The following is a 25,045-nucleotide window of genomic DNA, read 5'->3' as shown; positions in this document are numbered from 1 at the left end:
GAAATTCCGGCGGTGCCGTCGGGGTTTCTCTGTACTCACACCCCGCGCCTCGGCACGCAATAAATACATCGCGAAGAAAACGCTTTCAAGTATGAAAAAGGGGCCAAATTTTTCCCTGTTTTCCCCCCCCCCAAAAAAAAATAAAAGAGATAAAGCTCAGCCCCGGGGGGGGGGGGAAAAAAAAAGGAGTAAAAATATGGGGGTGTTGTGCAGTTTTGGGGTCACCTCCGCTTTCTTATAAAGAAAAAACAAATATGGATTTGAAATGATTTTTTTTCCACGCGAGGAGGGGTTAAAAAAATTGGGATAAAACGCCAAATTCTCCCTCCTCTTAAAAAAAAAATGTGCATCGTCGGAGAGGTTTAAAATGAGGGTTAAAAAGAGGAAAAAATCAGCACCAGGCGAGGTCCGGGTGGGATAAAGAGGATGGAATTGATCCCTCTTTTCCAGCCGGATAAAAGGAAGGGAAGCGCTCAGGGCTTTTGTCTCCAATAGAGAGTTCAGACGTCGCGAGAGTTGTTCCGAAAGCAGCCGGAAAGGGATTGGGAATATGGGGATCAGAGCCGGGAGAGAGGCACGAAGCCGCGCGTGGTCCCCACGCAACCAAAACGACGGCGGAAAAGAGGGAAAGAGAGGGAAAGATGGGAAGGCGAGGCCCGGAGCCGGGGTGAGGGGCTCTTCGCTCCCCTCCCGTGAGCTTCTCTGTAGTCTACGCTCGCGGGAAAGGGGGGGAGAGAAAAGCCGCGACAAAGACCACCCCCGGGCTCAGTATTTGAGCTTTTTGGGCACTTCCCAAGGGAAACTGTCCCTACCAAAGTGGCCATAGGCTGCGGTCCTCTGATAGAGGGGCTTCTTCAGATCCAGATCCCTGGAATACACAAGTTAGGGAGTCAGTAACGACGGATAGGATGGGATGCGCGTTCGCCCCCCTTTCCCCGCGCGTCCTGGCACCTCCAACGCCGCCCCAGTCCTTCCCTGGATGCCAAGAGGAGCTCCAAACGTCCCTTTCCTGATGGGATAGGGGGTTCTCCAGCAGCGCCGCCGTCTCCTCCCCATCCCAAGGGATGGTTGGAGCTTCCATGGGGTGGTTGGAGCTTCCCCAGGTGCCACAATGAAGCCGGAGAAGCTCTAAGTGTCCCTTTCCTGATGGGATACGGGGTTCTCCAGCAACGCCACCATCTCCTCCTCATCCCAAGGGATGGTTGGAGCTTCCCTGGGTGCCACAATGAAGCCGGAGCTCATCCCAAAGGATGGTTGGAGCTTCCATGGGTGCCACAATGAAGCCGGAGTTCATCCCAAGGGATGGTTGGAACTTCCCTGGGTGCCACAATGAAGCAGGAGAAGCTCCAAACGTCCCTTTCCTGACGGGATAGGGGGTTCTCCAGCAGCGCCATCGTCTCCTCCTCATCCCAAGGGATGGTTGGAGCTTCCCTGGGTGCCACAGTGAAGCCGGAGCTCATCCCAAAGGATGGTTGGAGCTTCCCTTGGGTGGTTGGAGCTTCCCTGGGTGCCACATTGAAGCCGGAGCTCATCCCAAGAGATGGCTGGAGCTTCCATGGGTGCCACAGTGAAGCCGGAGCTCATCCCAAGAGATGGCTGGAGCTTCCATGGGTGCCACAGTGAAGCCGGAGCTCATCCCAAGAGATGGCTGGAGCTTCCATGGGTGCCACAGTGAAGCCGGAGCTCATCCCAAGGGATGGTCGGAGCTTCCATGGGTGCCACAATGAAGCCGGAGCTCATCCCAAGGGATGGTCGGAGCTTCCATGGGTGCCACAGTGAAGCCGGAGCTCATCCCAAGGGATGGTCGGAGCTTCCATGGGTGCCACAGTGAAGCCGGAGCTCATCCCAAGGGATGGCTGGAGCTTCCATGGGTGCCACAGTGAAGCCGGAGCTCATCCCAAGGGATGGTTGGAGCTTCCCTGGGGTGGTTGGAGCTTCCCTGGGTGCCACAATGAAGCCGGAGAAGCTGCAAATGTCCCTTTCCTGCCTGGAGAGGGGGTTCTCCAGCAGCACCATCGTCTCCTCCTCATCCCAGGGGATGGTCAGAGCTTCTCTGGGTGCCACAATGAAGCCAGAGCTCATCCCAAGGGATGGTTGGAGCTTCCCTGGGTGCCACAATGAAGCTGGAAAAGCTCCAAACATCCCTTTCCTGCGTGGACAAGAGGTTCTCCAGCAGCACCACCGTCTCCTACTCATCCCAAAGGATGTTTGGAGCTTCAGTGGGATGGTCGGAGCTTCCCTGGGTGCCACAATGAAGCCAGAGCTCATCCCAAGGGATGGTTGGAACTTCCCTGGGTGCCACAATGAAGCCGGAGATGCTCCAAGTGTCCCTTTCCTGCCTGGACAGGAGGTTCTCCAGCAGCGCCGCCGTCTCCTCCTCATCCCAAGGGATGGTTGGAGCTTCCATGGGGTGGTTGGAGCTTCCCTGGGTGCCACAATGAAGCCGGAGAAGCTCCAAATGTCCCCTTCCTGTCTGGAGAGGGGGTTCTCCAGCAGCGCCGCCATCTCCTCCTCATCCCAAGGGATGACTGGAGCTCCCCTGGGTGCCACAATGAAGCCGGAGCTCATCCCAAGGGATGGTTGGAGCTTCCCTAGGTGCCACAATGAAGCCGGAGAAGCTCCAAACGTCCCTTTCCTGCCTGGATAGGGTTCTCCAGAAGCGCCACCGTCTCCTCCTCATCCCAAGGGATGGTTGGAGCTTCCCTGGGTGCCACAATGAAGCCGGAGAAGCTCCAGACGTCCCTTTCCTGACGGCATAGGGGGTTCTCCAGCAGGGCCACCATCTCCTCCTCATCCCAAGGGATGGTTGGAGCTTCCCTGGGTGCCACAATGAAGCCGGAGCTCATCCCAAGGGATGGCTGGAGCTTCCCTGGGTGCCACAATGAAGCCGGAGCTCATCCCAAGGGATGACTGGAGCTTCCCTGGGTGCCACAATGAAGCCGGAGAAGCTCCAGACGCCCCTTTCCTGCCCGGACAGGGGATCCTGTGGTGGCCCATCTGTCTCCTCCCCATCCCTGAGCTTCATCGGAATGGTTGGAGCTTCTCCGATGGCTGCAATTCCCAAGAGGCTCCAAGTACCCCCTCAGAGTTCTGCAGCAGCAGCTCCATCTCCTCCCTGGAGCTTCTCCAGCTGCTGCAATTCCCAAGAAGCCGGAGACGCTCCAAGCGCTCGGCTCTCAGCACATACTTACCCCCCGTGTGCGCCCGGAAGTGCTTTCTCTTCCGGCAGCAGCGGCTCTCCTTGCCGGCTCCGGCTGCACCCGGTGGCGACCACAGCTGCTTTTGGAGAGGGCACTCCCACCACCCCCGTGTCCCCCCCTTCCCAATCCCTTCCTTTTCCGGTGTTTTCCGCCCTCCTGGCTCCGGCGCGGCGCCCGTTACCTGACGATCACCCCAGGGCGGAGGTCAAAGTTCTTCTTGACGATCTCCAACAGCTCCCGCTCGCTCTTCGGGGAAGTGCCGTAGTGGAAGATGGAGATGGACAACGGGTGGGACACCCCGATGGCGTAAGAGACCTACGGAGAGGGCACGGATGAACTCCGAGGAGCTGCGGAGAGGGGAGGGAGAGGGAAGGAGGGAAGGGAGAGGGAAGGAGGGAAGGGAGAGGGAAGGAGGGAAGGGAGAGGGAAGGAGGGAAGGGAGAGGGAAGGAGGGAAGGGAGAGGGAAGGAGGGACGGGAGAGGGAAGGAGGGACGGGAGAGGGAAGGAGGGGGAAAAAGAAGAGAAAAAGGGGAGAGAGGAGGGGGAAGGAAAGGGGAGGGGGAAGGAAAGGGGAGGGGGAAGGAAAGGGGAGGGGGAAGGAAAGGGGAGGGGGAAGGAAAGGGGAGGGGGAAGGAAAGGGGAGGGGGAAGGAAAGGGGAGGGGGAAGGAAAGGGGAGGGGGAAGGAAAGGGGAGGGGGAAGGAAAGGGGAGGGGGAAGGAAAGGGGAGGGGGAAGGAAAGGGGAGGGGGAAGGAAAGGGGAGGGGGAAGGAAAGGGGAGGGGGAAGGAAAGGGGAGGGGGAAGGAAAGGGGAGGGGGAAGGAAAGGGGAGGGGGAAGGAAAGGGGAGGGGGAAGGAAAGGGGAGGGGGAAGGAAAGGGGAGGGGGAAGGAAAGAGAAGAGAAGGGGGGAAGGAAAGAGAAGAGAAGGGGGGAAGGAAAGAGAAGAGAAGGGGGGAAGGAAAGAGAAGAGAAGGGGGGAAGGAAAGAGAAGAGAAGGGGGAAGGGAGGGGGAAGGGAAGGCGCCGGGGCCCACCTGGACCAGCACTCTGCGGCACAGCCCGGCCTTGATAAGCGACTTGGCCACCCAGCGCGCGGCGTAGGCAGCCGAGCGATCCACCTTGGTGTAATCCTTCCCGGAAAAGGCACCGCCACCGTGTGCCCCCCAACCTCCGTAGGTATCCACGATGATCTTCCGGCCCGTCAGCCCCGCATCACCCTACGAGGCACGACACCGTCACCGCTAGGCCGTCACCGCGCCGGCACGGCTCCACCGGGAAAGCTGCCGTACCTGTGGGCCACCGATAACGAAGCGGCCGCTGGGCTGGAGGTGATAGATGGTGTCGTCATCCAGGTATTTTGCCGGCACCACCGCTTTGATCACCTTTTCCTTCAGCGCATCCCGCATTTCATCCAGGCACACCTCCTCGTCGTGCTGCACCGAGATGACGATGGTGTGCACGCGGATGGGGATGACGGCGCCGCGGTCCTGCATGTACTGCACCGTCACCTGCCGAAGGGGACACCCAGAGGTCAAAGCCGGGGTTTTTTGGGATGCGGTTTTTTTGGGGATCCCTCAAGCAGCAAAGCTCCTCACCTGCGTCTTGGAGTCGGGGCGTAGCCAGGGCAGAGTGCCGTTGCGCCGCAGCTCGGCCAGTTTGGCGTTCAGCTTGTGGGCCAGGACGATGGTGAGGGGCATGCACTCCTCCGTCTCATCCGTGGCGTAGCCGAACATCAGGCCCTGCGGCAGCGGGAGCGGACGGTGAATCATCACAGAATCACCACCAGGTTGGAAAGGACGCACCGGATCATCGAGTCCAACCATTCCTAACACTCCCTAAACCATGCCCCTCAGCACTTCATCCACCCGTTCCTTAAACACCTCCAGGGAAGGCGACTCCACCCCCTCCCTGGGCAGCTGTTCCAGTGCCCCATGACTCTTTCCATGAAGAATTTTTTCCTGATATCCAGCCTGACCCTCCCCTGGCACAGCTTGAGGCCATTCCCCCTTGTCCTGTCCCTGTCCCTTGGGAGAAGAGCTCAGCTCCCTCCTCTCCACAACCTCCTTTCAGGCAGTTGTAGAGAGCAATAAGGTCTCCCCTCAGCCTCCTCTTCTCAAGGCTAAACATCCCCAGGTCCCTCAGCCGCTCCTCATCAGACGTTCTCCAGCCCCTCACCAGCTTCATTGCTCTTCTCCAGAGCCTCCACATCCTTCTCATCCCGCTGAATCACCGGCACGAGACTCACCTGGTCGCCAGCGCCGATATCCTCCTCGCTGCGGTCCAGGTGAACGCTCTGCGCGATGTCGGGCGACTGCTGCTCCAGGGCCACCAGCACGTTGCAGGTCTTGTAGTCGAAGCCTAAACCAAAGCAGAGGTTGCAGTGAGCCCGGAACGCCAAATCCCCACCAAATCCCGCACCGGCAGCGACCTGGAGACCCCCTCCGGCACTCACCTTTGGAAGAGTCATCGTATCCGATGTGCTTAATGGTGTCCCGGACCACCTTCTGGTAGTCCACGCTGGCGCGGGAGGTGATCTCTCCCGCCAAGAGGATCATCCCCGTCTTTGCCACCGTTTCTGGAAGGACGGACGGAGAGGATTAGCGCCGGTACGGCCCCTCCTGCACCGGCGGAAGGAGGGAATTCCCAGGAAGCACTCACCGCACGCTACTTTGGCGTCGGGGTCCTGTTTGAGGTGGGCGTCCAGGACGGCGTCGCTGATCTGGTCACAGATTTTATCTGCGGGGAGGAAAGGGATAGGGAGTGTGGGGCTGTCAGCGCGGCACAGCCCTTCCTTCCTGAGCCGCTGTGCCGGCGCTAAGCTGGGAGCTTCGGCTGCGCCTAAGCCTTCCCCGGCACACACATCCAGCCCTTTCCTTGTCCCTGCGTTGGGTTATTAGCTTGGAATTCCAAGCATTTACCAGTTAAGCTCAGCTTACAGTCAGCTCCTGGCTCGGGTTCTGCCACCTCCGGCACCGCCAAAGGGCACTGGCACCGATTTCCTCCATTCCCAAGTGGGAGCCACTGCCCTCCCGCAGCTCCCGGATTGCACCCAGCCGGATCCCACCGGATAACCAGTGCCCACGGTGGTTTATACCGGGAAACGGAGAGCCACAGCCCCCGGAGCTTCCCAAGATCCGCTGGCGGTGAAGAAGCGACTTCCCTCACCGCGCGGCCGTCCTTGGCAGCGACCTTTCGGGCCGGATTTGGGAGAGGAGGAGGCGGTGACGCCGTTTCGGGGCGCAGGGAGGGGCTCCTTGGCCGCTTCTTGGGGTGAAAGAGCGAAGGATCGGACCTTACACCCGCGCTCGGAGGCGCGAAGCCTCACCCTTCGCGGCAGCGCGTGATTCCCGAGAGCTCCAAGGGCGTCCCGGCTTCGGTTACGCCAGCGGTGCCGTAGGGCGATGGGAAACCGCATCCACGGGGGCAAAATGGGGGGCTGAGAATTGGGGGGCGGCACTCGGGTGGACCACTTGGGGACTGTGGCACCAGGATGGACCTTGGCATCGAGTGGCACACCATGGCACTGGGATGGACCCTGGCACGCCGTTGGCACCGGGATGGACCTTGGCATGGAGTGGCACACCGTGGCACCGGGATGGACCCTGGCATGGAGGCAAGGAGCCTGGCATGCCGTGGCATCGGGATGGACCTTGGCACAGAGGCAAGGAGCCTGGCACACCGTGGCACTGGGAAGGCAGGGATTCTGGGCACCACAGCACTGGGAAAAGAGCCTGGCACACCCTGGCACCCAGGATAGGAGCCTGGCACAGCCTGGCACAAAAAACAGGGATTCTAGGACACTGCGGCATCAGGATGGAGCCTGGCACGCCGTGGCACGAACACAGGGATTCTGGGACACTGTGGCATCAGGATGGAACCCGGCACGCTGTGGCACCAAGAAGGAAGAAGCCTGGCACGCCGTGGCATCAAGATGTGAGTCTGGCACATCGTGGCACGCAGGATGGAAGCCTGGCACGAAAACAGGGATTCTGGGACACTGTGGCATCAGGATGGGAGCCTGGCACACCCTGGCACCCAGGATGGGAGCCTGGCACACCCTGGCACCCAGGATGGGAGCCTGGCATGCTGTGGCATGAAAAGAGGGATCCTGGGATGCTGTGGCATCAGGATGGGAGTCTGGCACCGAGAAGGAATTGTGGCACACTCTGGCACTGGGATAGGATCCTGGCACACTGTGGCATCAGGATGGGATCCTGGCACACCGTGGCATGAAAACAACAGGGATTCTGGGACACTGTGGCACCGGGATGGGATCCTGGTAAGCTGTGGCACCAGGATGGGAGCCCGGCGCACCGTGACACGAAGCTCGGGGACCCCATATCCCGGGGGGCAGCTCGGGGACCCCATATCCCGGGGGGCAGCTCCGGGACCCCATATCCCGGGGGGCAGCTCCGGGACCCCATATCCCGGGGGGCAGCTCCGGGACCCCATATCCCGGGGGCAGCTCCGGGACCCCATATCCCGGGGGAGCTCAAAGACGAAGGTGGATGCTTTGTGTCCCCCCCTTTTTGTGCCCCCCCCTTTTGTGTGGCTGCCAAGCGAAGGGGGGGGGGCGCGGCAGGAGTTGCTGAGTCACGGCTGAGTCACGACTCTCGCCCCCCCCACATACACCCCCGGTTCCCCCTCCCCGTTTTTTCCCCCCCCCCTCCCCCTCCCCTCCCCCCCCCCACGGGCACCACGTGCGCACCGGGTCCCGCAATGCGGCGCGCGCCTCCCCGCACTGCGCGCGCGCCCGGCGGCGGCGGCACCGCCCACCCCTCCACCCCCTTCCTCCCCAACCTGCCCGGTACGACCCCCCCTCCTCCTCCTCCACCTTCGTCACCATCACCATCATCATCACCATCATCATCCCCCCCTTCCACCCCCCCCCCTTCCTCGCCCGCACCTGGGTGCCCCTCGCCCACAGACTCGGAGGTGAAGAGGAAAGTGCCCTCATCGATGAAGACGTCGTGGAAACCGTTGAGCTGCCCGTTCATGGCGGCGGTGGCGCGGCGAAAGGAGCGCGGGCGGAGCGAGAGGCACTGAACTATAGCGCGGCCGCGGCGGACTGAGCGCGCCCCTGACCGCGCCGCTTCTATTTATACACTCCTGGCCACGCCCTCCCCGCCGCGCTCGGCCAATGGTCAGAGCCCATCGCGCCGCCAGCCCGGCGGGGCGGAACCACTGCGGAGCAGCGGGGGGGGCGGGTTACGTAACGCCGAGAGTCGTTCCCCGCCTTCCCTCCGCCACGCAGCTCTACGGGGACAACAAGGCGACAAGCGGGAAGAAGGTAGCGGCGGGGCTGTATTCTCTCCTTCTCGGCGCGCGGCGGGGCGGGAGGACACCGGCACCTCTCGCCGCTCCCCCCCTCCCCGGCTCGGCCGAATCGATCCTCCCGCGCGCGGCGCGCGCACAGCGTGCGCTCCCCCTGCCCTCCCCGCCGCCGCCGCCATCTTGCGGCCTCCCGGCCCCGCCATTGTGCGGCCGGACCCGGCTCCCCCCCGCCCCGCCTCAACGCCTCACGCCGCCATCTTGGGCCGCGGGGCCCCGGCGGGCGAGGCAGCGGTGGGCACCGAGCCCTGTGACCGCCTGAGGTGTGAGACGGGGCCAGGACAGGCCCCGCTGCTCGGTACCGGGGCCCCGGGGCTGCCTAGGGCGTGAGTCAGGGCCGGGACAGGCCCTGTGATCCGGTATCGCAGCCCTGGGACTGGCCCTGCCGCCCGGTACCGGGTCCCTGGGGCCGCCCAAAGTGTGAGATGGGGCCAGGACAGGCCCTGCTGCCCGGTACCGGGGCCCTGGGGCTGCCTGAGATGCTGTAGGGTCGGTATTGAACCCCAGACTCAGCCCTGCCACCCGGTACCGGGTCCCTGGGGCCGCCTGAGGTGTGAGACGGGGCCAGGACAGGCCCTGCTGCCCGGTACCGGGTCCCCGGGGTCGCCCGAGATGCTGCAGGGTCGGTACTGAACGCCAGACTCAGCCCTGCCACCCGGTACCGGGTCCCTGGGGCCGCCTGAGGTGTGAGACGGGGCCAGGACAGGCACTGCTGCCCGGTACCGGGGCTGCCCGAGATGCTCTGGGGTCGGTACTGAACCCCAGACTCAGCCCTGCTGCCCGGTACCGGGGCCCCGGGGCCGCCCGAGATGCTCTGGGGTCGGTACTGAACCCCAGACGCAGCCCTGCTGCCCGGTACCGGGGCCCCAGGGCCGCCCGAGATGCTCTGGGGTCGGTACTGAACCCCAGACGCAGCCCTGCTGCCCGGTACCGGGGCCCCAGGGCCACCCGAGATGCTCTGGGGTCGGTACTGAACCCCAGACGCAGCCCTGCTGCCCGGTACCGGGTCCCCTGTACCACCTGAGGTATCCGGTATCGCAGCCCCAGAGCCGCCCAAGGTGCGAGACAGTGCCGGTACCAACCCCCGGGGCTGGTACCAAAGCCTGGGCCTGGCTCTGGTGCCCAGCACCACGTCCTCAGGACCGCCCAGGCGGTGAGACGAGGCCGGTACCAAACCGTAGGCCTCGCCCTGCCAACCGGTACCCCATCCCCGGCGCCGCCTGGCGTGGGAGATGCGGTACCCAGGGTTGCTCACGGTGCACAGTACCGAGCCTCAGCGCTGGCCCTGTTGGCCGGTACCGGGTCCCCGGGACTACCGGAAACGCCACAGGACCAGGAAGGGTGGGGAATGGCACCCAAGAGCGGGCATTGACGCCACCCAAGGCCAACGGCTACCGTGGCCTCCTGGTGCTGATGCAACTGGCCACCGGTGTTGCCGGAGCCTTCCCAGCGCCAGGGCGGTGCCGGGACCGGTTGAACGAGGGCCCCGTGCGCCGTCCTCAGCCCCTAAACGATACGGACGGAACCACGGCCGCACCCTCCCCCTTATTAGCGTATAATTCTACATATAATTAGCTTTGCACACACAAGGGTGGGGATGGGGTCCCGGTTTTCCCCGCTCTGGCGGTATCCAGATCCCTCAGCCCAGGAGCGGGATGGGATAATGGGATACCCACCTCCAACCTCCCTCCCCGGACACCAGCGGAGAGGCGTTTTTCCGTAAAAAAATGGTTTATCCCTTCCATTTTTATACAAAACCCTGGGGAGCTGCCTGGCTCCCGCCCCCTCCCCACGCCCCCCGCCGCCGCCGCCGCCACCCCACAAGGTAAAATCCAAACGGAGAATCTAAATCCTGTATTAACGCTTCCTATCACAACGTTCTATCCTCTCCCTGTTCCTGAAAATCCCGACGCGTATCCTATTCCCAGCGTTCTCATCCCGGGTACAGCCTGCCGACGGGGGAGGGAGCGGGGCCGGTGTTTCCCCCTCTTTACGCTGTTTTTTGTTGTCCCTTCTTCCCGATCAGCGACTTGTGGATGTGCGGGATGACGCCTGCGGAGAGGAAGATTCCCATCAGACACAGAGAATTCCCAAAAAATACCACGCAGAAATCCTCGTTTCCCAGTGGAATTTTAGAGAACCGATTGAGAACGGTTCCTCCCGCTCAACAGTTGACAACCCCCAGCGCTCCGGCGAAGCGGGGAGCCTCCAGGGCTAAATTCCCGTGGGTATTCCCATATTTTTCTCTCCTTTTGTTTAGGGATGAAGAAAGAGGGAAGGACGATACCCACCTCCGCCCGCGATGGTCGCTTTGATCAGGGAATCCAGCTCCTCATCGCCACGGATTGCCAGCTGCAAGTGACGGGGAGTGATCCGCTTGACTTTCAGATCCTTGGAAGCGTTGCCCGCCAGCTCCAGTACCTGCCGAGAAATCGGGAAGACGCTCAGGATCCCGAGGGGAAGGGGAAAAAAAAGGACTTTGGCTGAGGAAGGGCAGGAACCGCGAGCGCAGGCCCTACCTCAGCGGTGAGGTACTCTAGGATGGCGGCGCTGTAGACGGCAGCCGTGGCCCCCACTCGCCCGTGACTCGTGGTCCGAGTCTTCAGGTGCCTGTGGATCCGGCCCACCGGGAACTGGGAACAATCAGCCCTTCGTTAACACCCACAGCCCACCCGACATTTGCATAATGACCCCCTAAACCACTGCGTTTGACCCACAACGTGTATCTCCGTTAACTGCGGGGACGTGGGATTTAGTGGGAATTATCACCCTATTGTCCTCTTTCCGTAGGGATCCTCCCCGAGTACGGACAGAGCTGGGAGCGAAGAGCCCCTGCCAGACCGGGGATCACCTCAAAATGACACCACAAATCACCAAATATCGAGTTTTCACCCCCAAACCAGAAGATTTCGAGCGTTCTGCCTCCAGAAGCAGATTTTTCCACCGGGATCGGGGAAGGAACGGGAGCCGCAGCGTCTCACCTGCAGCCCAGCTCTCTGCGAGCGCGACACCGCCTTGGCCTTGGCCTTCCCACTGTCCTTCCCTGCTTTACCACCAGCCTGCAAGAGACAAACGTGCCCGTTAATTAACCTTAATTAATCCAGAGTGACCTGCCGCACGAAAATCCAGAGGGTAAACGCGCTCTTGGCCGCTGTGAGAATCCTTTCAGCCTCCGTAACGGCTCCAAACAGGGTGAATTCGAGGAAACCGGGGCGGTTCGAGGGGTGCGGCAGCTGGCTTATTGCCCTGAGCATCTCCCTTTCGTTTTCTGCTCTCGCTATTCCCCTCTTTTCCCAGAAATTTCCATAGGAGGATAAATTGGCCCAAATAACTGTTTTTCTTCTGCAACGGTTTGATTTCAGATTGGTTTTCTCCGCCTCGGAGGTGAGTGCTGACCCGGGCCGGATGCTATTCCTCTACGTGGTTTGGGATTTAAGGGTGATTCCCTTCCAACTCCAGAGCGGAAAACCCATCAGGGAGCACCAGAAATCATCGATTTAATGAAAATAAGAGTTAAAATCCCAAAATGCAGGAATTTTGTGAGCCACAGAGAATGGAGGATAAGCCGAAAACGGGTTTTCCCACGCTCTAACCACCAAGGAACCGCGACACCGCTAACGAAGGCCGCTTCTAACGAGAGGGGCTGAGAGGAGATCACACCCTCCCGTGATGAGGATGACATTACCAAAGCCAAACCTGCTCTGATCCCCAAATTATCCCAACCCGCGGCGAGCAAAGAAGCCTCCGCAGAGGGAAAGCAAAGCCCTAAACAAGACGTTGGATACTTGTAATCCGTGTTTTTGACACATCTGGATCGACAACCTCCATCCCTTTGTAAAAAAAAAAAGGGGGAATTAGGGCTCGCTGTGAGGGAGATGGAAACAGCCACCAGCCTTTCCCGCTCATTTAGAAGGAACCGCGGGATCCAGACGTTCCCAGGAAACCGCGGCGACGCTAAACGTGCGCATTAATGCTTCAAATAAGATGGATGGGAACATCCGAGATCCGCATTCCATCCCAGCGAGGTGGGAGTTAACACTGATGCGCTGGCACCGACCCAGTTTAAACTCAACCCACGGGGGGGGGAACAAAAAACCCAACCCAAGTCACAAGGGGAAATATTTAATCTGGAGGTGATAAAACACACGGAGCGGCGCCAGGAGAAGGTGGTGAGAGGGCTGGGCCTGATCCGGCTGCGGGAATGCTGACACCCGGCAAAGCCAATAAGTGTTTTGGCAGCCAATCCGGGACAGGAGCGGTGTTGGAAGCAGCTGGTTGGGGTTTGGTGGGAGAGCGATGACTCGGAGCTGCACCCGGAGACGCTTTGAAGAGCTGAATCGGTGCCGCTTTCACTACGGTTTTAGTTACTTTTACCAAGAGTTACTTTTATCCATAGAAAAAATGACTTCTCAATACTTCAAACCCCCAAGAAAAGGGGATTTGGGAATATTCCCTAACTCTGGGAAACGCCCCGGCTGTTCACACCAAGGGCTGTTATCAGCCAGCTGCGAACTTTTCCACTCCTCTGTCAACTTTTCCAAGCGGCAGCTGCCGCCCCATCTTCCTCACATGAAAACAGGGAAGGAACGGCTCCACGGCGGAAGTCTTAACCTCCACCTTCACCAACGTCTCAACCCTCTGCGGGGTTTGCAGAGGAAACACCGCGACAGGTTCCCGCCGCCTGTTTGTCCCCCTCCCGGTGGACGCTTCTCCCCTTCCCGGCAGAGAAACAACGGCTCCTTGACAAACGTCGCCACTCAGCGTGGAGAATTCCTGATTTTCCTCGCCAACAGCTCTTGTTAAGAGACAGCAGTGATTCCCTTCGTTATCTGGAGGAGACGGCGCTGACAGGCGCGGGAATGCGATGCCTCCTTCTCTTCTCCCCACAGAAGTCGCTCCGCTGGGGCGAATTCCCGCTGGATTGAAGCCGTTGGGTCTCTCACAGCCAGAAAACAGCTTTTTTTTCTCCCTCCCCCCTATCCCCTTGTTTCAAACAGGACTAAAAGGCCCCCAAAATGACTTTCCTATCTTTGCTACAAGTTAGAGTATCCTTGGATTGCATAATCTCCTTTCCACGTTAACCCTTGGAGCCTCCTCGTATCCTAACTGAGTTACAGACCCCGCAGCTGGCACTTGCACAAGTTCCCGGCTCCTAAACCACACGGAACCAGGATTTTTCTCTTGGAAAGCCACCCAAGGAAAGAGCCACGGCACAGGGATGTCAGCTGGGATGTCATGGTGGGAACCAAATGCTCTACGGAGCCCCCCAGCTCCGTGACAGGCGTCCTTCAGGCCACTCGCTCCCTGTGCCGTGTGGTTTATGTCCCTGACAGACGCTTCCTTGCTCCGCAATCAACTTTATAAACACATCAGGAGGAAAGGCAGCTGCGAAGAGGCCGTTTCCCTCCAAAGCCACAGCCGGCGAGGGCACGGACAGCCCCATGGCATCAGTGGGATCGCGCCTTACGGAAGCGGCACAAAACAGCTCCCTGAGGGCCCTGAAACGGGACGGACTCAGCCAGAGGCTTCGGTTCTGGAGTGGCTTTTAGTGCCCCTTCCAGGGCTGCTTCGGTCACCAGGAATCATAGAATGGAATGGTTTGGGTTAGAAGAGACCTTAAACCCATCCGGTTCCAACCCTGTGCCGTGGGCAGGGTCATCTCCCACTGGATCAGGGGCTCTCCAAGCCCAATCCAACCTGGCCTGGAAGCCCTCCAGGGATGGGGCAGCCACCACTGCTCTGGAAGTGCCTCCCTTGCAGCCTCACCACAAAACATTACTTCCTAAGTTCCCATCTCAGTCTCCTCTCTTTGAGTTTAACACCATTCCTCTCATCCTGTCCCTGCACTCCCTGATCCAAAGCCCCTCTCCAGCTTTCCTGGAGCCCTTTTCCAAGCTGGAAGCTGCTCTAAGGTCTCCTCAGAACCTTCTCCAGGCTGAACAACCCCAACTCTCTCCCCGCCTGTCCTTATACTTCAGCCTTTGGATCATCCTTGGAGCCTCCTCTGGAATCACTCCAACAGCTCCATCTCCTTAAGTTGAGCATTCCAGGTCTCACAAGAGAGGAACAGAGGCGCAGAATCCCCTCCTTCTTACAAGAGGTTCTCCAACCCCTCGGATCATCTCCCTGACCTCTCTCCAACACCTCCATATCCTTCTTAGGGATGACAGAGACTCCAGAACTGGACACAGTATTCCAGAGGAGGTCTCACAAGAGAGGAACAGAGGAGCAGAATCCCTTCCCTCTTACAAGAGGTTCTCCAACCCCTCGGATCATCTCCCTGACACCTCTCCAACACCTCCATATCCTTCTTAGGGATGACAGAGACTCCAGAACTGGACACAGTATTCCAGAGGAGGTCTCTCAAGAGAGGAATAGAGGCGCAGAATCCCCTCCTTCTTACAAGAGGTTCTCCAACCCCTCGGATCATCTCCCTGACACCTCTCCAACACCTCCATCTCCTTCTTAGGGATGACAGAGACTCCAGAACTGGAAACAGTATTCCAGAGGAGGTCTCACAAGAGAGGAACAGAGGAGCAGAATCCCTTCCCTCTTACAAGAGGTTCTCCAACCCCTCGGATCATCTCCCTGACACCTCTCCAACACCTCCATCTCCTTCTTAGGGATGACAGAGACTCCAGAACTGGACACAGTATTCCCGAGGAGGTCTCTCAAGAGAGGAATAGAGGCGCAGAATCCCCTCCTTCTTACGGGAGGTTCTCCAACCCCTCAGATCATCTCCCTGACACCTCTCCAACACCTCCAAAGCCTTTTCAGGGATGACAGAGACTCCAGAACTGGACACCGTATTCCAGAGGAGGTCTCACAAGAGAGGAACAGAGGAGCAGAATCCCCTCGGATCATCTCCCTGACCTCTCTCCAACACCTCCACCTCCTTCTTAGGGATGACAGAGACTCCAGCACTTGGACGCGGGGCTCCCGGTGGGTCTCTCAGAGGGGCACCATCCCCTCCCTCCCGCTCCGCTCCCACTGCAGGACAGGACTCGGCGGGTTCCCGCGTTTCCCGCTCGCACCGAGCCCCTCACCGCCGCCCCCCCCAAAGGCCTCCCGCCACCCGCGGCCCTCACCATAGCGCCTCCGCCCGCGCTCCGCTCCCGAGTCCGCGCTGGAGCCGCCAGACAATGCCCCGCCTGGGCGGGAGCGGAGAGCCCGGCCCGCGGCTCCGCCGATTGTCCAATCAGGAGATTCCACACTGGTTTGAACATAACGTTCGCACCAATGGCGGCGCCGTTTCTTCACCCCCTCCCTCACGCCCGCCCGCCGCCCCCTCGCGCCTCGCTGGCTCCGCCTGGCGGCCGTTGGCGCTTTGCGCACGGCACGCAGCGAGGGGCGGGGCCTGCGCGAGTGACGCAAGCGGCGGCCAATAGGAATGGCGGACGCAGGTCAGAGAGATGATTGACAGCTCGGGGAGCCAATGGGAGCGCAGAGCGGTGCAGCCGCTCTCTCGCCGCACTGAGGGGCGGGGCTACGGGGACTGACGCAAGAGGCGACCAATGGGAAGCGCGGGTTGAGGCTCGGGGGGGTGATTGACAGCTCAGAGAGCCAATGGGAGCGCAGAGCGCTCGAGCCGCCCTCGAGCCGTATGTTTACACTGAGGGGCGGGGCCAGCGCAAGTGACGCCAGCGCCGACCAATAGGAATGGCGGACGCTGCCCAGCGAGGTGATTGATAGCTCGGGGAGCCAATGGGAGCGCAGAGCGCGCTCTCGCTGTATCTTAGCGCTGAGGGGCGGGGCCTGCGCCAGTGACGCAAGCAGCGGCCAATGGGAATGGCGGAGGCGGCTCGGGGGCGGTGACTGACAGCCCGGGGAGCCAATGGGAGCGCAGAGCAGTCCAGCCGCGCTCTCGCCGTATCTTTGCACTAAGGGGCGGGGCCAGCGGGAGTGACTCAAGAGGCGACCAATGGGAAGAGCGGGTTGAGGCTCGGGGGCGGTAATTGACAGCTCAGAGAGCCAATGGGAGCGCAGAGCGGTCCAGCCGCTCTCTCACCGCACTGAGGGGCGGGGCTGGGGGAGTGACGCAAGGGCCGACCAATAGGAATGGCGGCCGGGGCTCGGGGGGCGGTGATTGACAGCTCGCAGAGCGCAGAGCGGTCCAGCCGCGCTCTCGCTGTATCTTTGTATGAGGGGCGTGGCCTCCGGGAGTGACGCAAGCGGTGACCAATAGGAATGGCGGAGGCGGTGACTGACAGCCCGGGGAGCCAATGGGAGGCGGTGCTCGCTGGGGGCGGGGCTGAGGGGCGCGGCCCAATGGAAATGCCGGGGGCGGCTCTGGCGGGTGATTGACAGCTCTGAGGGCCAATGGGAGCGCGGGGCGCCCCTCCCCCGCCCCTCCTCCGGCCCCTCCTTCGCCCTCTGTGGCGGCTGTCAGAGCTCCGGGCCGGGCTGAGGGGTTCCCTCCATCTTTGAACCGTTTCCAGTGCTCCTTCTTCCCTCCGCTGACAAATTCCCACGTATTTGCCCATATTTATTCCCCCCAGTGCCAAAATCCCATGTATTTCCCTATATTTCTTCCCTCCAGTGCCGAATTCCCATGTATTTTCCCATATTTATTCCCTCCACTGCCAAAATCCTATATATTTCCCCATATTTCTTCCCTCCACTTCCCAATTTCCACTTATTTCCCCATATTCATTCCCTCCAGTGCCAAAATCCCATGTATTTCCCATATGTATTCCTCTTTGGGGACCCCCTTGAGCTCTGGGTGCCCCCCAACACCCCACATACCCCCCTTTGGGGACCCCCTTGAGCTCTGGGTGCCCCCCAACACCCCACATACCCCCCTTTGGGGACCCCCTTGAGCTCTGGGTGCCCCCCAACACCCCACATACCCCCCTTTGGGGTCCCCCTTGAGCTCTGGGTGCCCCCTAACACCCCACATACTCCCCTTTGGGGACCCCCTTGAACTCTGGGTGCCCCCCAACACCCCACATACCCCCCTTTGGGGACCCCCTTGAGCTCTGGGTGCCCCCCAACACCCCACATACTCCCCTTTGGGGACCCCCTTGAACTCTGGGTGCCCCCCAACACCCCACATACCCCCCTTTGGGGTCCCCCTTGAACTCTGGGTGCCCCCCAACACCCCACATTCTCCCCTTTGGGGACCCCCTTGAGCTCTGGGTGCCCCCCAACACCCCACATACCCCCCTTTGGGGACCCCCTTGAGCTCTGGGTGCCCCCCAACACCCCACATACCCCCCTTTGGGGACCCCCTTGAGCTCTGGGTGCCCCCCAACACCCCACATACCCCCCTTTGGGGACCCCCTTGAGCTCTGGGTGCCCCCCAACACCCCACATACCCCCCTTTGGGGTCCCCCTTGAGCTCTGGGTGCCCCCTAACACCCCACATACTCCCCTTTGGGGACCCCCTTGAACTCTGGGTGCCCCCCAACACCCCACATACCCCCCTTTGGGGACCCCCTTGAGCTCTGGGTGCCCCCCAACACCCCACATACTCCCCTTTGGGGACCCCCTTGAACTCTGGGTGCCCCCCAACACCCCACATACCCCCCTTTGGGGTCCCCCTTGAACTCTGGGTGCCCCCCAACACCCCACATTCTCCCCTTTGGGGACCCCCTTGAGCTCTGGGTGCCCCCCAACACCCCACATACCCCCCTTTGGGGACCCCCTTGAGCTCTGGGTGCCCCCCAACACCCCACATACCCCCCTTTGAGGACCCCCTTGAGCTCTGGGTGCCCCCCAACACCCCCCATACCCCCTTTGGGGACCCCCTTGAGCTCTGGGTGCCCCCCAACACCCCACATCCCCCCCTTTGGGGACCCCCTTGAGCTCTGTGTGCCCCCCAACACCCCACATACCCCCCTATGGGGACCCCCTTGAGCTCTTAGTGCCCCCCAACACCCCACATACCCCCCTTTGGGGACCCCCTTGAGCTCTGGGTGCCCCCCAACACCCCACATCCCCCCCTTTGGGGACCCCCTTGAGCTCTGGGTGCCCCCCAACACCCCACATACCCCCCTTTGGGGACCCCCTTGAGCTCTGGGTGCCCCCCAACACCCCACATCCCCCCCTTTGAGGACCCCCTTGAGCTCTGGGTGCCCCCCAGCACCCCACATCCCCCCCTTTGAGGACCCCCTTGAGCTCTTAGTGCCCCCCAACACCCCACATCCCCCCCCTTGAGGACCCCCTTGAGCTCTGGGTGCCCCCCAACACCCCATTTTTCTCCATGATCTTTGTTTCCCCCCTTTGTTTTTCCCCCCCTTTGTCATAATTCAGAATATATTCATAATACGGAATTTTTTCTCATCGTATTTTTTTTTTCCATTCACTTTTCCGCATCCCATTTTTTTTTTTTTTTAATGTTTTTTTTTTTGGGTATTTTTTCCCCATTTTTATTTGTTACAAACATACAATTCTTTAAATATAGAGCTGTAAAACTCCCATCTGCAAAAACCCCTCCGCTTCCGGAAGGAGCGCTCGGGAACCGCCGGAGTTCCTTCGCGTCGTCGGGGCCTCGTCTTTATTTATTTATTTCCTTTTTCCTTAGTGGTAAAGAAATTCCGGGGGATCTCCGTCGGCACCGCCGGGCGCTCGCGGAGCCGCCGCGGGAGGGAAGGGGATGGGACCCCCCGGCAGCTCCGCTCGGAGCCGCCTAAAGTGCGTGGGTTGCCTTTGTTTTCAGTATTTTTTTTCTTTTCGTTAAAAAAATAAGAGGAATAAAACATTTCTTCTTCTTTTTTCCTTCCTTTCCTTCCTTCCTTCCTTTCCTTCCTTCCTTCCTTCCTTCCTTCCTTCCTTCCTTCCTTTTTTCCTTTCCTTCCTTCCTTCCTTCCTTCCTTCCTTCCTTCCTTCCTTCCTTCTTTCCTTTCCTTCCTTCCTTCCTTTCCTTTCCTTTCCTTTCTTTTCCTTCCTTCCTTCCTTCCTTCCTTCCTTCCTTCCTTCCTTCCTTCCTTCCTTCCTTCCTTCCTTCCTTCCTTCCTTCCTTCCTTTCCTTTCTTTTTCGGTAAAGTACCGCGGGACGAAGGCTTTGGGATGGCGGCGGACAAAGAGGATTCGGCTTCCAGGAGAAGTGATGGGGAACGCAAGGAGGAGGTGGAGGTCCAGAGAAGATTCAGCTCGTGGAGGAGGATGTGGAGCGTAGAGAAGATCCAGGTCTTGGAGAGGAACTGGAGCTCAGAGAAGATCCAACTCATGGAGGATTTGGAGCTCAGAGAAGATTCAAATTGTGGAGGAGGATGTGGAGCGTAGAGAAGATCCAGGTCTCGTGGAGAGGATCCGGCTCTTGAGGAGGATCTGGAGCTCAGGGATGATCAAGTTCTTGGAGAAGATCCAGCTCGTAGAGGAGGATCTGGAGCTCAAGAGAAGATTCAGGTCGTGGAGGAGGATCTGGAGCTCAGAGAAGATTCAACTCGTGGAGGAATTGGAGCTCAAGAGAAGATCCAACTCGTAGAGGACGATCTGGAGCTCAGAGAAGATTCAGGTCGTGGAGGAGGATCTGGAGCTCAGGGAGGATCCAGTACTTGGAGAGGATCTGGAGCTCGGAGAAGATTCAAATTGTAGAGGACGATCTGGAGCTCAGAGAAGATCCAGCTCGTGGAGGAGGATCCGGAGCTCAGAGAAGATTCAGCTCGTAGAGGAATTGGAGCTCAAGAGAAGATCCAACTCGTGGAGGAGGATTTGGAGCTCAGAGAAGATCCAACTCGTAGAGGAGGAGTTGGAGCTCAAGAGAAGATTCAAATCGTGGAGGAGGATCTGGAGCTCAGGGAGGATCCAGTTCTTGGAGGAGGATCTGGAGCTTGGAGAAGATCCAACTCGTAGAGGACGATCTGGAGCTCAGAGAAGATCCAGCTCGTGGAGGAGGATCTGGAGCTCAGGGAGGATCCAGTTCTCACGGAGAGGATCCATCTCTCGAGGAGGATCTGGAGCTCAGAGAAGATCCAGCTTGTAGAGGAGTTGGAGCTCAAGAAAAGATTCAACTCGTGGAGGAGGATCTGGAGCTCAGGGAAGATTCAGTTCTTGGAGAGGATCCGGCTCTTGAGGAGGATCTGGAGCTCAGAGAAGATTCAAATCGTAGAGGAGGATCTGGAGCTCAGGGAAGACCCATTTCTTGGAGAAGGATCTGGAGCTCAGAAAAGATCCAGCTCGTAGAGGAATTGGAGCTCAGAGAAGATCCAGTTCTCGCGGAGGGGATCCGGCTCTTGAGGAGGATCTGGATCTTGGAGAAGATCCAGCTTGTAGAGGACAATCTGGAGCTCAGGGAAGATCCAGTTCTTGGAGAGGATCTGGAGCTCAGAGAAGATTCAAATCGTGGAGGAGGATCTGCAGCTCAAGAGAAGATTCATCTCGTGGAGGGAATCCAGAGCTCAGAGAAGATCCAGGTCGTGGAGGAAGATTTGGAGCTCAGAGAAGATTCAGCTCGTGGAGGACGATCTGGAGCTCAGGGAAGATCCAGTTCTCGTGGAGAGGATCTGGCTCTCTAGGAGGATCTGGAGCTCGGAGAAGATCCAGCTTTGGAGAGGATCGGTCTTGGAGAGGATCTGGAGCTCGGAGAGGATCTGGCTCTCGAGGAGGATCCGGAGCTCAGAGAAGATCCAGGTCGTGGAGGAAGATTTGGAGCTCGGAGAAGATTCAGCTCTTGGAGAAGGATCTGGAGCTCAGGGATGATCCAGCTCTTGGAGACGATCCGGCTCTCGAGGAGGATCTGGAGCTCGGAGAAGATCCAGCTTTGGAGAGGATCCGGTCTTGGAGAGGATCTGGAGCTCGGAGAAGATCCTCCTCTTGGAGACAATCCGGCTCTCAAGGAGGATCTGGAGCTCGGAGCAGATCCTGCTCTTGGAGACAATCCAGTCTTGGAGAAGATCCTCCTCTTGGAGTCAGCGATGCGGTGACCACCGTTGAGTCCTCAGCACCACCATCCCCTCCAAACCACCACTCGGGAGAAGCCTCAGCAGCCGCTTGGTCACCACCACCACCACCTTCCTCCCAAGCTCCATCCCGGCTCTCCACCACCGCTCCGACACCTCCGGAACCTCCGCAATTCCCTCCGGGAACATCCACCGAGATCCTCATTCGCCATCACCTCCATCCACTCCCACCACCACCGCTCCTTCACTGCTTCTTTTTCTCTTTTTTCCCTTTTTTTCTCTTTTTTTTCCCATTTTTCCGCACATTTTTCCTTTTCCCAAAGAGCAGCCGACGACGCTCGGGCGACTTTTTCATCCGTAGCCATGGAATCGCCGCGCCGGCTGGAACCAAGGTCGGATCATTCCCATTCTCTTCCCTCTTTTCCTCTTAAAAGGAGAAAAAACCGAAGCGTTCGGAAGTTTTTTCCGGAGCCGACGGCTCTCGGTTCGGATACTTTGGGTATTTACATCCATTTTGGGGCTCTATACAAGATTTACACCATTTCCTATTTATACACAGCGATAATCACCTTCTCCAACGGTCCCTTCCGGGAACACCAAAAAAAAAATTTGGAAGCTCCAAGAATTTGGGATCAATTTTCTCTTTTTTTTTTTTTCCGGTTTCAAAGAAAAATATTTCAAATTTGATTTTTTTTTTCCCCACAGAATCCAAAGCCATCAAAGAAAATCCCTCCCCACACCCCCTCGTGGGGGGCGAAGACGGAAGAGAAGAACCCAAACCTCATGGCATAAACGGAGCCGTGCGGAATCGTTCTTCCGGAATTCTCCGCTTTAAAAAAAAACACAAAAAAAATACAACCCCAAAATTCAGCCCAAATCCCATTTCCTCCCCGCGACGGCGCCGCGGGTTCCAAACTCTTCCTTTTAACTCATTTTCCTTCCTTTTAACTCATTTTCCTTGGATTCGGTGATTTCACTGCACGATTTCATCCTATAGGCAATCAGCAGCCGCCGCGCGCGGCCTTTCCGCTGGGAAAACGCTTTCCGGGCGCCGAATCCCAAAATTCTGATTTATTTCTCTTTTTTTTTTTTTGGCATTATTCACTTTTTTTTTTTTCCTTTAACCGCTTTTCCTCTTTTTATGCCATTCCCTAAACGGCTCCGAAGAGCCGCACTCGGAATCGGAAAATGCTGAATGACCGCAATCCAACGCTTCCATTTTTTTTTCCCCACCCCGGAAAAAAAAAAAATCCAAATCAAAACCAACCCCGAAATGAAAAAAAAAAAGGAATATATATATATATATATTTTTTTTTTATATATATATGTGATCCTCTTCAAAAATAAAAGGAGAGGCACCGCCGGCGTCTCGGCTCTCGGCAGCGTAACGCCCGTCCGTCCATCCCCGCGGAGCTGAGCTCCCGATCCGGAGCCGTCGGCGTGGGGGTGGTTATTCCCGAGGAACCGAAGGGATGAGAAAACCGGAGGTTACAGCAGAGGACGTCACCGGAAAGAGCTGCCTTAGGGTAGAAAATACAGTACGGACGCGGTGGGACGTCGAGAGGGGAGGGATAAAAAGACTATTGCTCCCGTTTGAGGGTGGGAAACGGAGTCCTCGGCCACGGAGAAGGGTGAAAACCGGGATGAGCGGAAGGAAACGGCGTTCCAAAATCCCTTTGGAGAAGAGCGACGGGGAAAAAGGCGAGCGGACGGACAGACGGATGGATGGATGGATGGAGAGGCGATGTCACCGCGCGGTTCCGCCGGGGGAGTTCCGCTTGCCGAGAAATTCCGGAGCGAAGGAGACGGCGGAGGGGCGCGAATAAATTAAAGGAGAAGAGGGGGAAATAAAAGGGATTGGGAAAGAAGTGGGGGGAAAAAAAATGGAGAAAAGTGTGGGAGGAGGAGAGCGTGGGAAGGGTGGAATGGAGAGGGAGGAAGAGCGGAACGCCGTCGCGGAAGAGTGCGGGGAGAGAGTGGCTAAAAGGGTACCGGGAAGGGGAGAATTGAGCGGATTGGAGGGGGAAAAGTGGGAGAGGGGAAAAAAAAAGGGGTGGTTGAGAGAGGGGGAAAAATGTGGTTAATGAGAGAGGAGGAAAAATGCTGCGTGAGGGAGAAGAGCCACGCGGGAAAAGGGGAAAGGAGGGAAAAAGGGGGGAAAAGGGGGGGAAAAGGGGGGGAAAGAGGGAAAAAAGGGGGGGAAAAGGGGGGAAAAGGGGGGGAAAGGGGGGGGGGAAAGGAGGGAAAAAGGGGGGAAAAGAAAGGAAAAAGGGGGGAAAAGGGTGAAGAGAAGGAAAAAAGAAGGGAAAGAAGGAGAAAAGGGGGAAAGAAGGAGAAAAGGGGGAAAGAAGGAGAAAAGGGGGAAAGAAAAAAACTGTGAGGGGAGAAGAAGAAAGGGGGAACAGAAGAAAAAGGAGGGGGGAGAGAAGAAAAAGTGGGGGAAAGAGAGGAAAAAGGGGGAATAGAGGAAAAAAGGGGGGAAAATAGAGGAAAAGGGGGAAAATAGAGGAAAAAGGGGGAAAATAGAGGAAAAAGGGGGAATAAAGGAAAAAAGGGGGGGAATAGAGGAGGGAAATAGGGGAAAAGGGGGCAGTGGGGAAAAAGTGGGGAATAGAGGAAAGTGGGGAATAGAGGAAAAAGTGGGGAATAGAGGAAAAAGGGAGTAAATAGGAGAAAGGGGGGGAAATTGAGGAAAAAGGGGGAAAGAAGAAAAAAGGAGGGGAGAAAGAGGAAAAAGTGGGGGAATAAAGGAAAAAGGGGGAAGAGGGGAAAAGAGGGGAAAAGGGGGGAAGAGGGGAAAAGGGGGGAAGAGGGGAAAAGGGGGGAAGAGAGAAAAAAGGGAAGAGAGAAAAAAGGGAAGAGAGAAAAAAGGGAAGAGAGAAAAAAGGAAGAGAGAAAAAGGGGGAAGAGAAGAGAAGAGAAAAGGGGAAATAGAGGAAATAAAGGGGGGAAGAGAGGAGAAAAGGGGGGAAGAGAGGAGAAAAGGGGGGAAGAGAGGAGAAAAGGGGGGAAGAGAGGAGAAAAGGGGGAAGAGAGGAGAAAAGGGGGGAAGAGAGGTGAAAAGGGGGGGAAGAGAGGTGAAAAGGGGGGGAAGAGAGGTGAAAAGGGGGGGAAGAGAGGTGAAAAGGGGGGGAAGAGAGGTGAAAAGGGGGGGGAAGAGAGGTGAAAAGGGGGGGAAGAGAGTAAAAATAGAGAAAAAAGGAGGAAAACGGGGAAAAAAAAAGGGAAAGGAAGCCCCCCAATCCCCCCCAAAGCCAAGCGGGACTGCGGCGGCGGCCGTGCCGAGTGGCACCGAGCCGTCGCGCCGAGGTCGGGAGAGAGGGCGACGAGTTGGGATTGCAGTAAGGATTAAAAAAAGCCAAGAGGCAAAGGGGGAAGGGGGAGGATTTTGGCGCCCGAGGGTCCCGTTCGGCGCCGGAGGGGGGGGGAAAAAGGGGAAGGAAACGCAGCCGTGAGCCTTCCCGTACGGCCTTCGCCTTATTTGGGGAGAAAGGGGAGATCCTGCGCCCCGCTGAGCTTTCCATGTGCTTCGTGCCTGTCTGAACCTGCCGCTCCCCGCGGGCAGAGGCCGAAATCCCAGGGGAAAGAGGCAAAAAACCCTCCTCCGAATCCAAAAAGTCTGCGTTATTTCGGAAGAACCTGCCGGCTCGCGGCCGGTTTGGTGATGGGTTCC

The 25,045-nt window shown here is 58.5% G+C and overlaps 2 protein-coding genes and 1 long non-coding RNA gene across 3 annotated transcripts; 1 reads left to right on the top strand and 2 right to left on the bottom strand.

The window, feature by feature from the left end:
• Positions 1 to 125: 125 nt before the first annotated feature.
• MAT2A (methionine adenosyltransferase 2A) lies at positions 126 to 8,294 on the bottom strand. The gene is made up of 9 exons (XM_054088860.1): positions 8,106 to 8,294; positions 5,858 to 5,935; positions 5,652 to 5,774; positions 5,445 to 5,557; positions 4,795 to 4,938; positions 4,489 to 4,707; positions 4,234 to 4,416; positions 3,382 to 3,515; positions 126 to 868 (listed from the first exon to the last, which is right to left on the bottom strand). Exons 1-9 carry the CDS (start codon positions 8,194 to 8,196, stop codon positions 766 to 768), a joined length of 1,188 nt encoding a protein of 395 aa, XP_053944835.1. The 5' UTR covers positions 8,197 to 8,294; the 3' UTR covers positions 126 to 765.
• Positions 8,295 to 8,394: 100 nt separating this feature from the next.
• Positions 8,395 to 10,992, top strand: LOC128854658 (uncharacterized). The gene is made up of 2 exons (XR_008453612.1): positions 8,395 to 8,489; positions 10,791 to 10,992. It is a non-coding gene; the product is annotated as an uncharacterized LOC128854658 (long non-coding RNA).
• On the bottom strand, positions 10,318 to 15,771 carry LOC104063195 (histone H2A.V). The gene is made up of 5 exons (XM_054088861.1): positions 15,619 to 15,771; positions 11,512 to 11,589; positions 11,050 to 11,163; positions 10,822 to 10,951; positions 10,318 to 10,582 (listed from the first exon to the last, which is right to left on the bottom strand). The coding sequence occupies exons 1-5, from the start codon at positions 15,754 to 15,756 to the stop codon at positions 10,521 to 10,523; spliced, it is 522 nt and encodes a 173-aa protein (XP_053944836.1). The 5' UTR covers positions 15,757 to 15,771; the 3' UTR covers positions 10,318 to 10,520.
• Between the last annotated feature and the right edge of the window lie 9,274 nt (positions 15,772 to 25,045).

The sequence above is a fragment of the Cuculus canorus genome, chromosome 26, assembly GCF_017976375.1.
Source record: "Cuculus canorus isolate bCucCan1 chromosome 26, bCucCan1.pri, whole genome shotgun sequence".
Lineage (NCBI taxonomy): Eukaryota > Metazoa > Chordata > Aves > Cuculiformes > Cuculidae > Cuculus > Cuculus canorus.
This window is presented reverse-complemented; position numbering and strand designations above follow the sequence as displayed.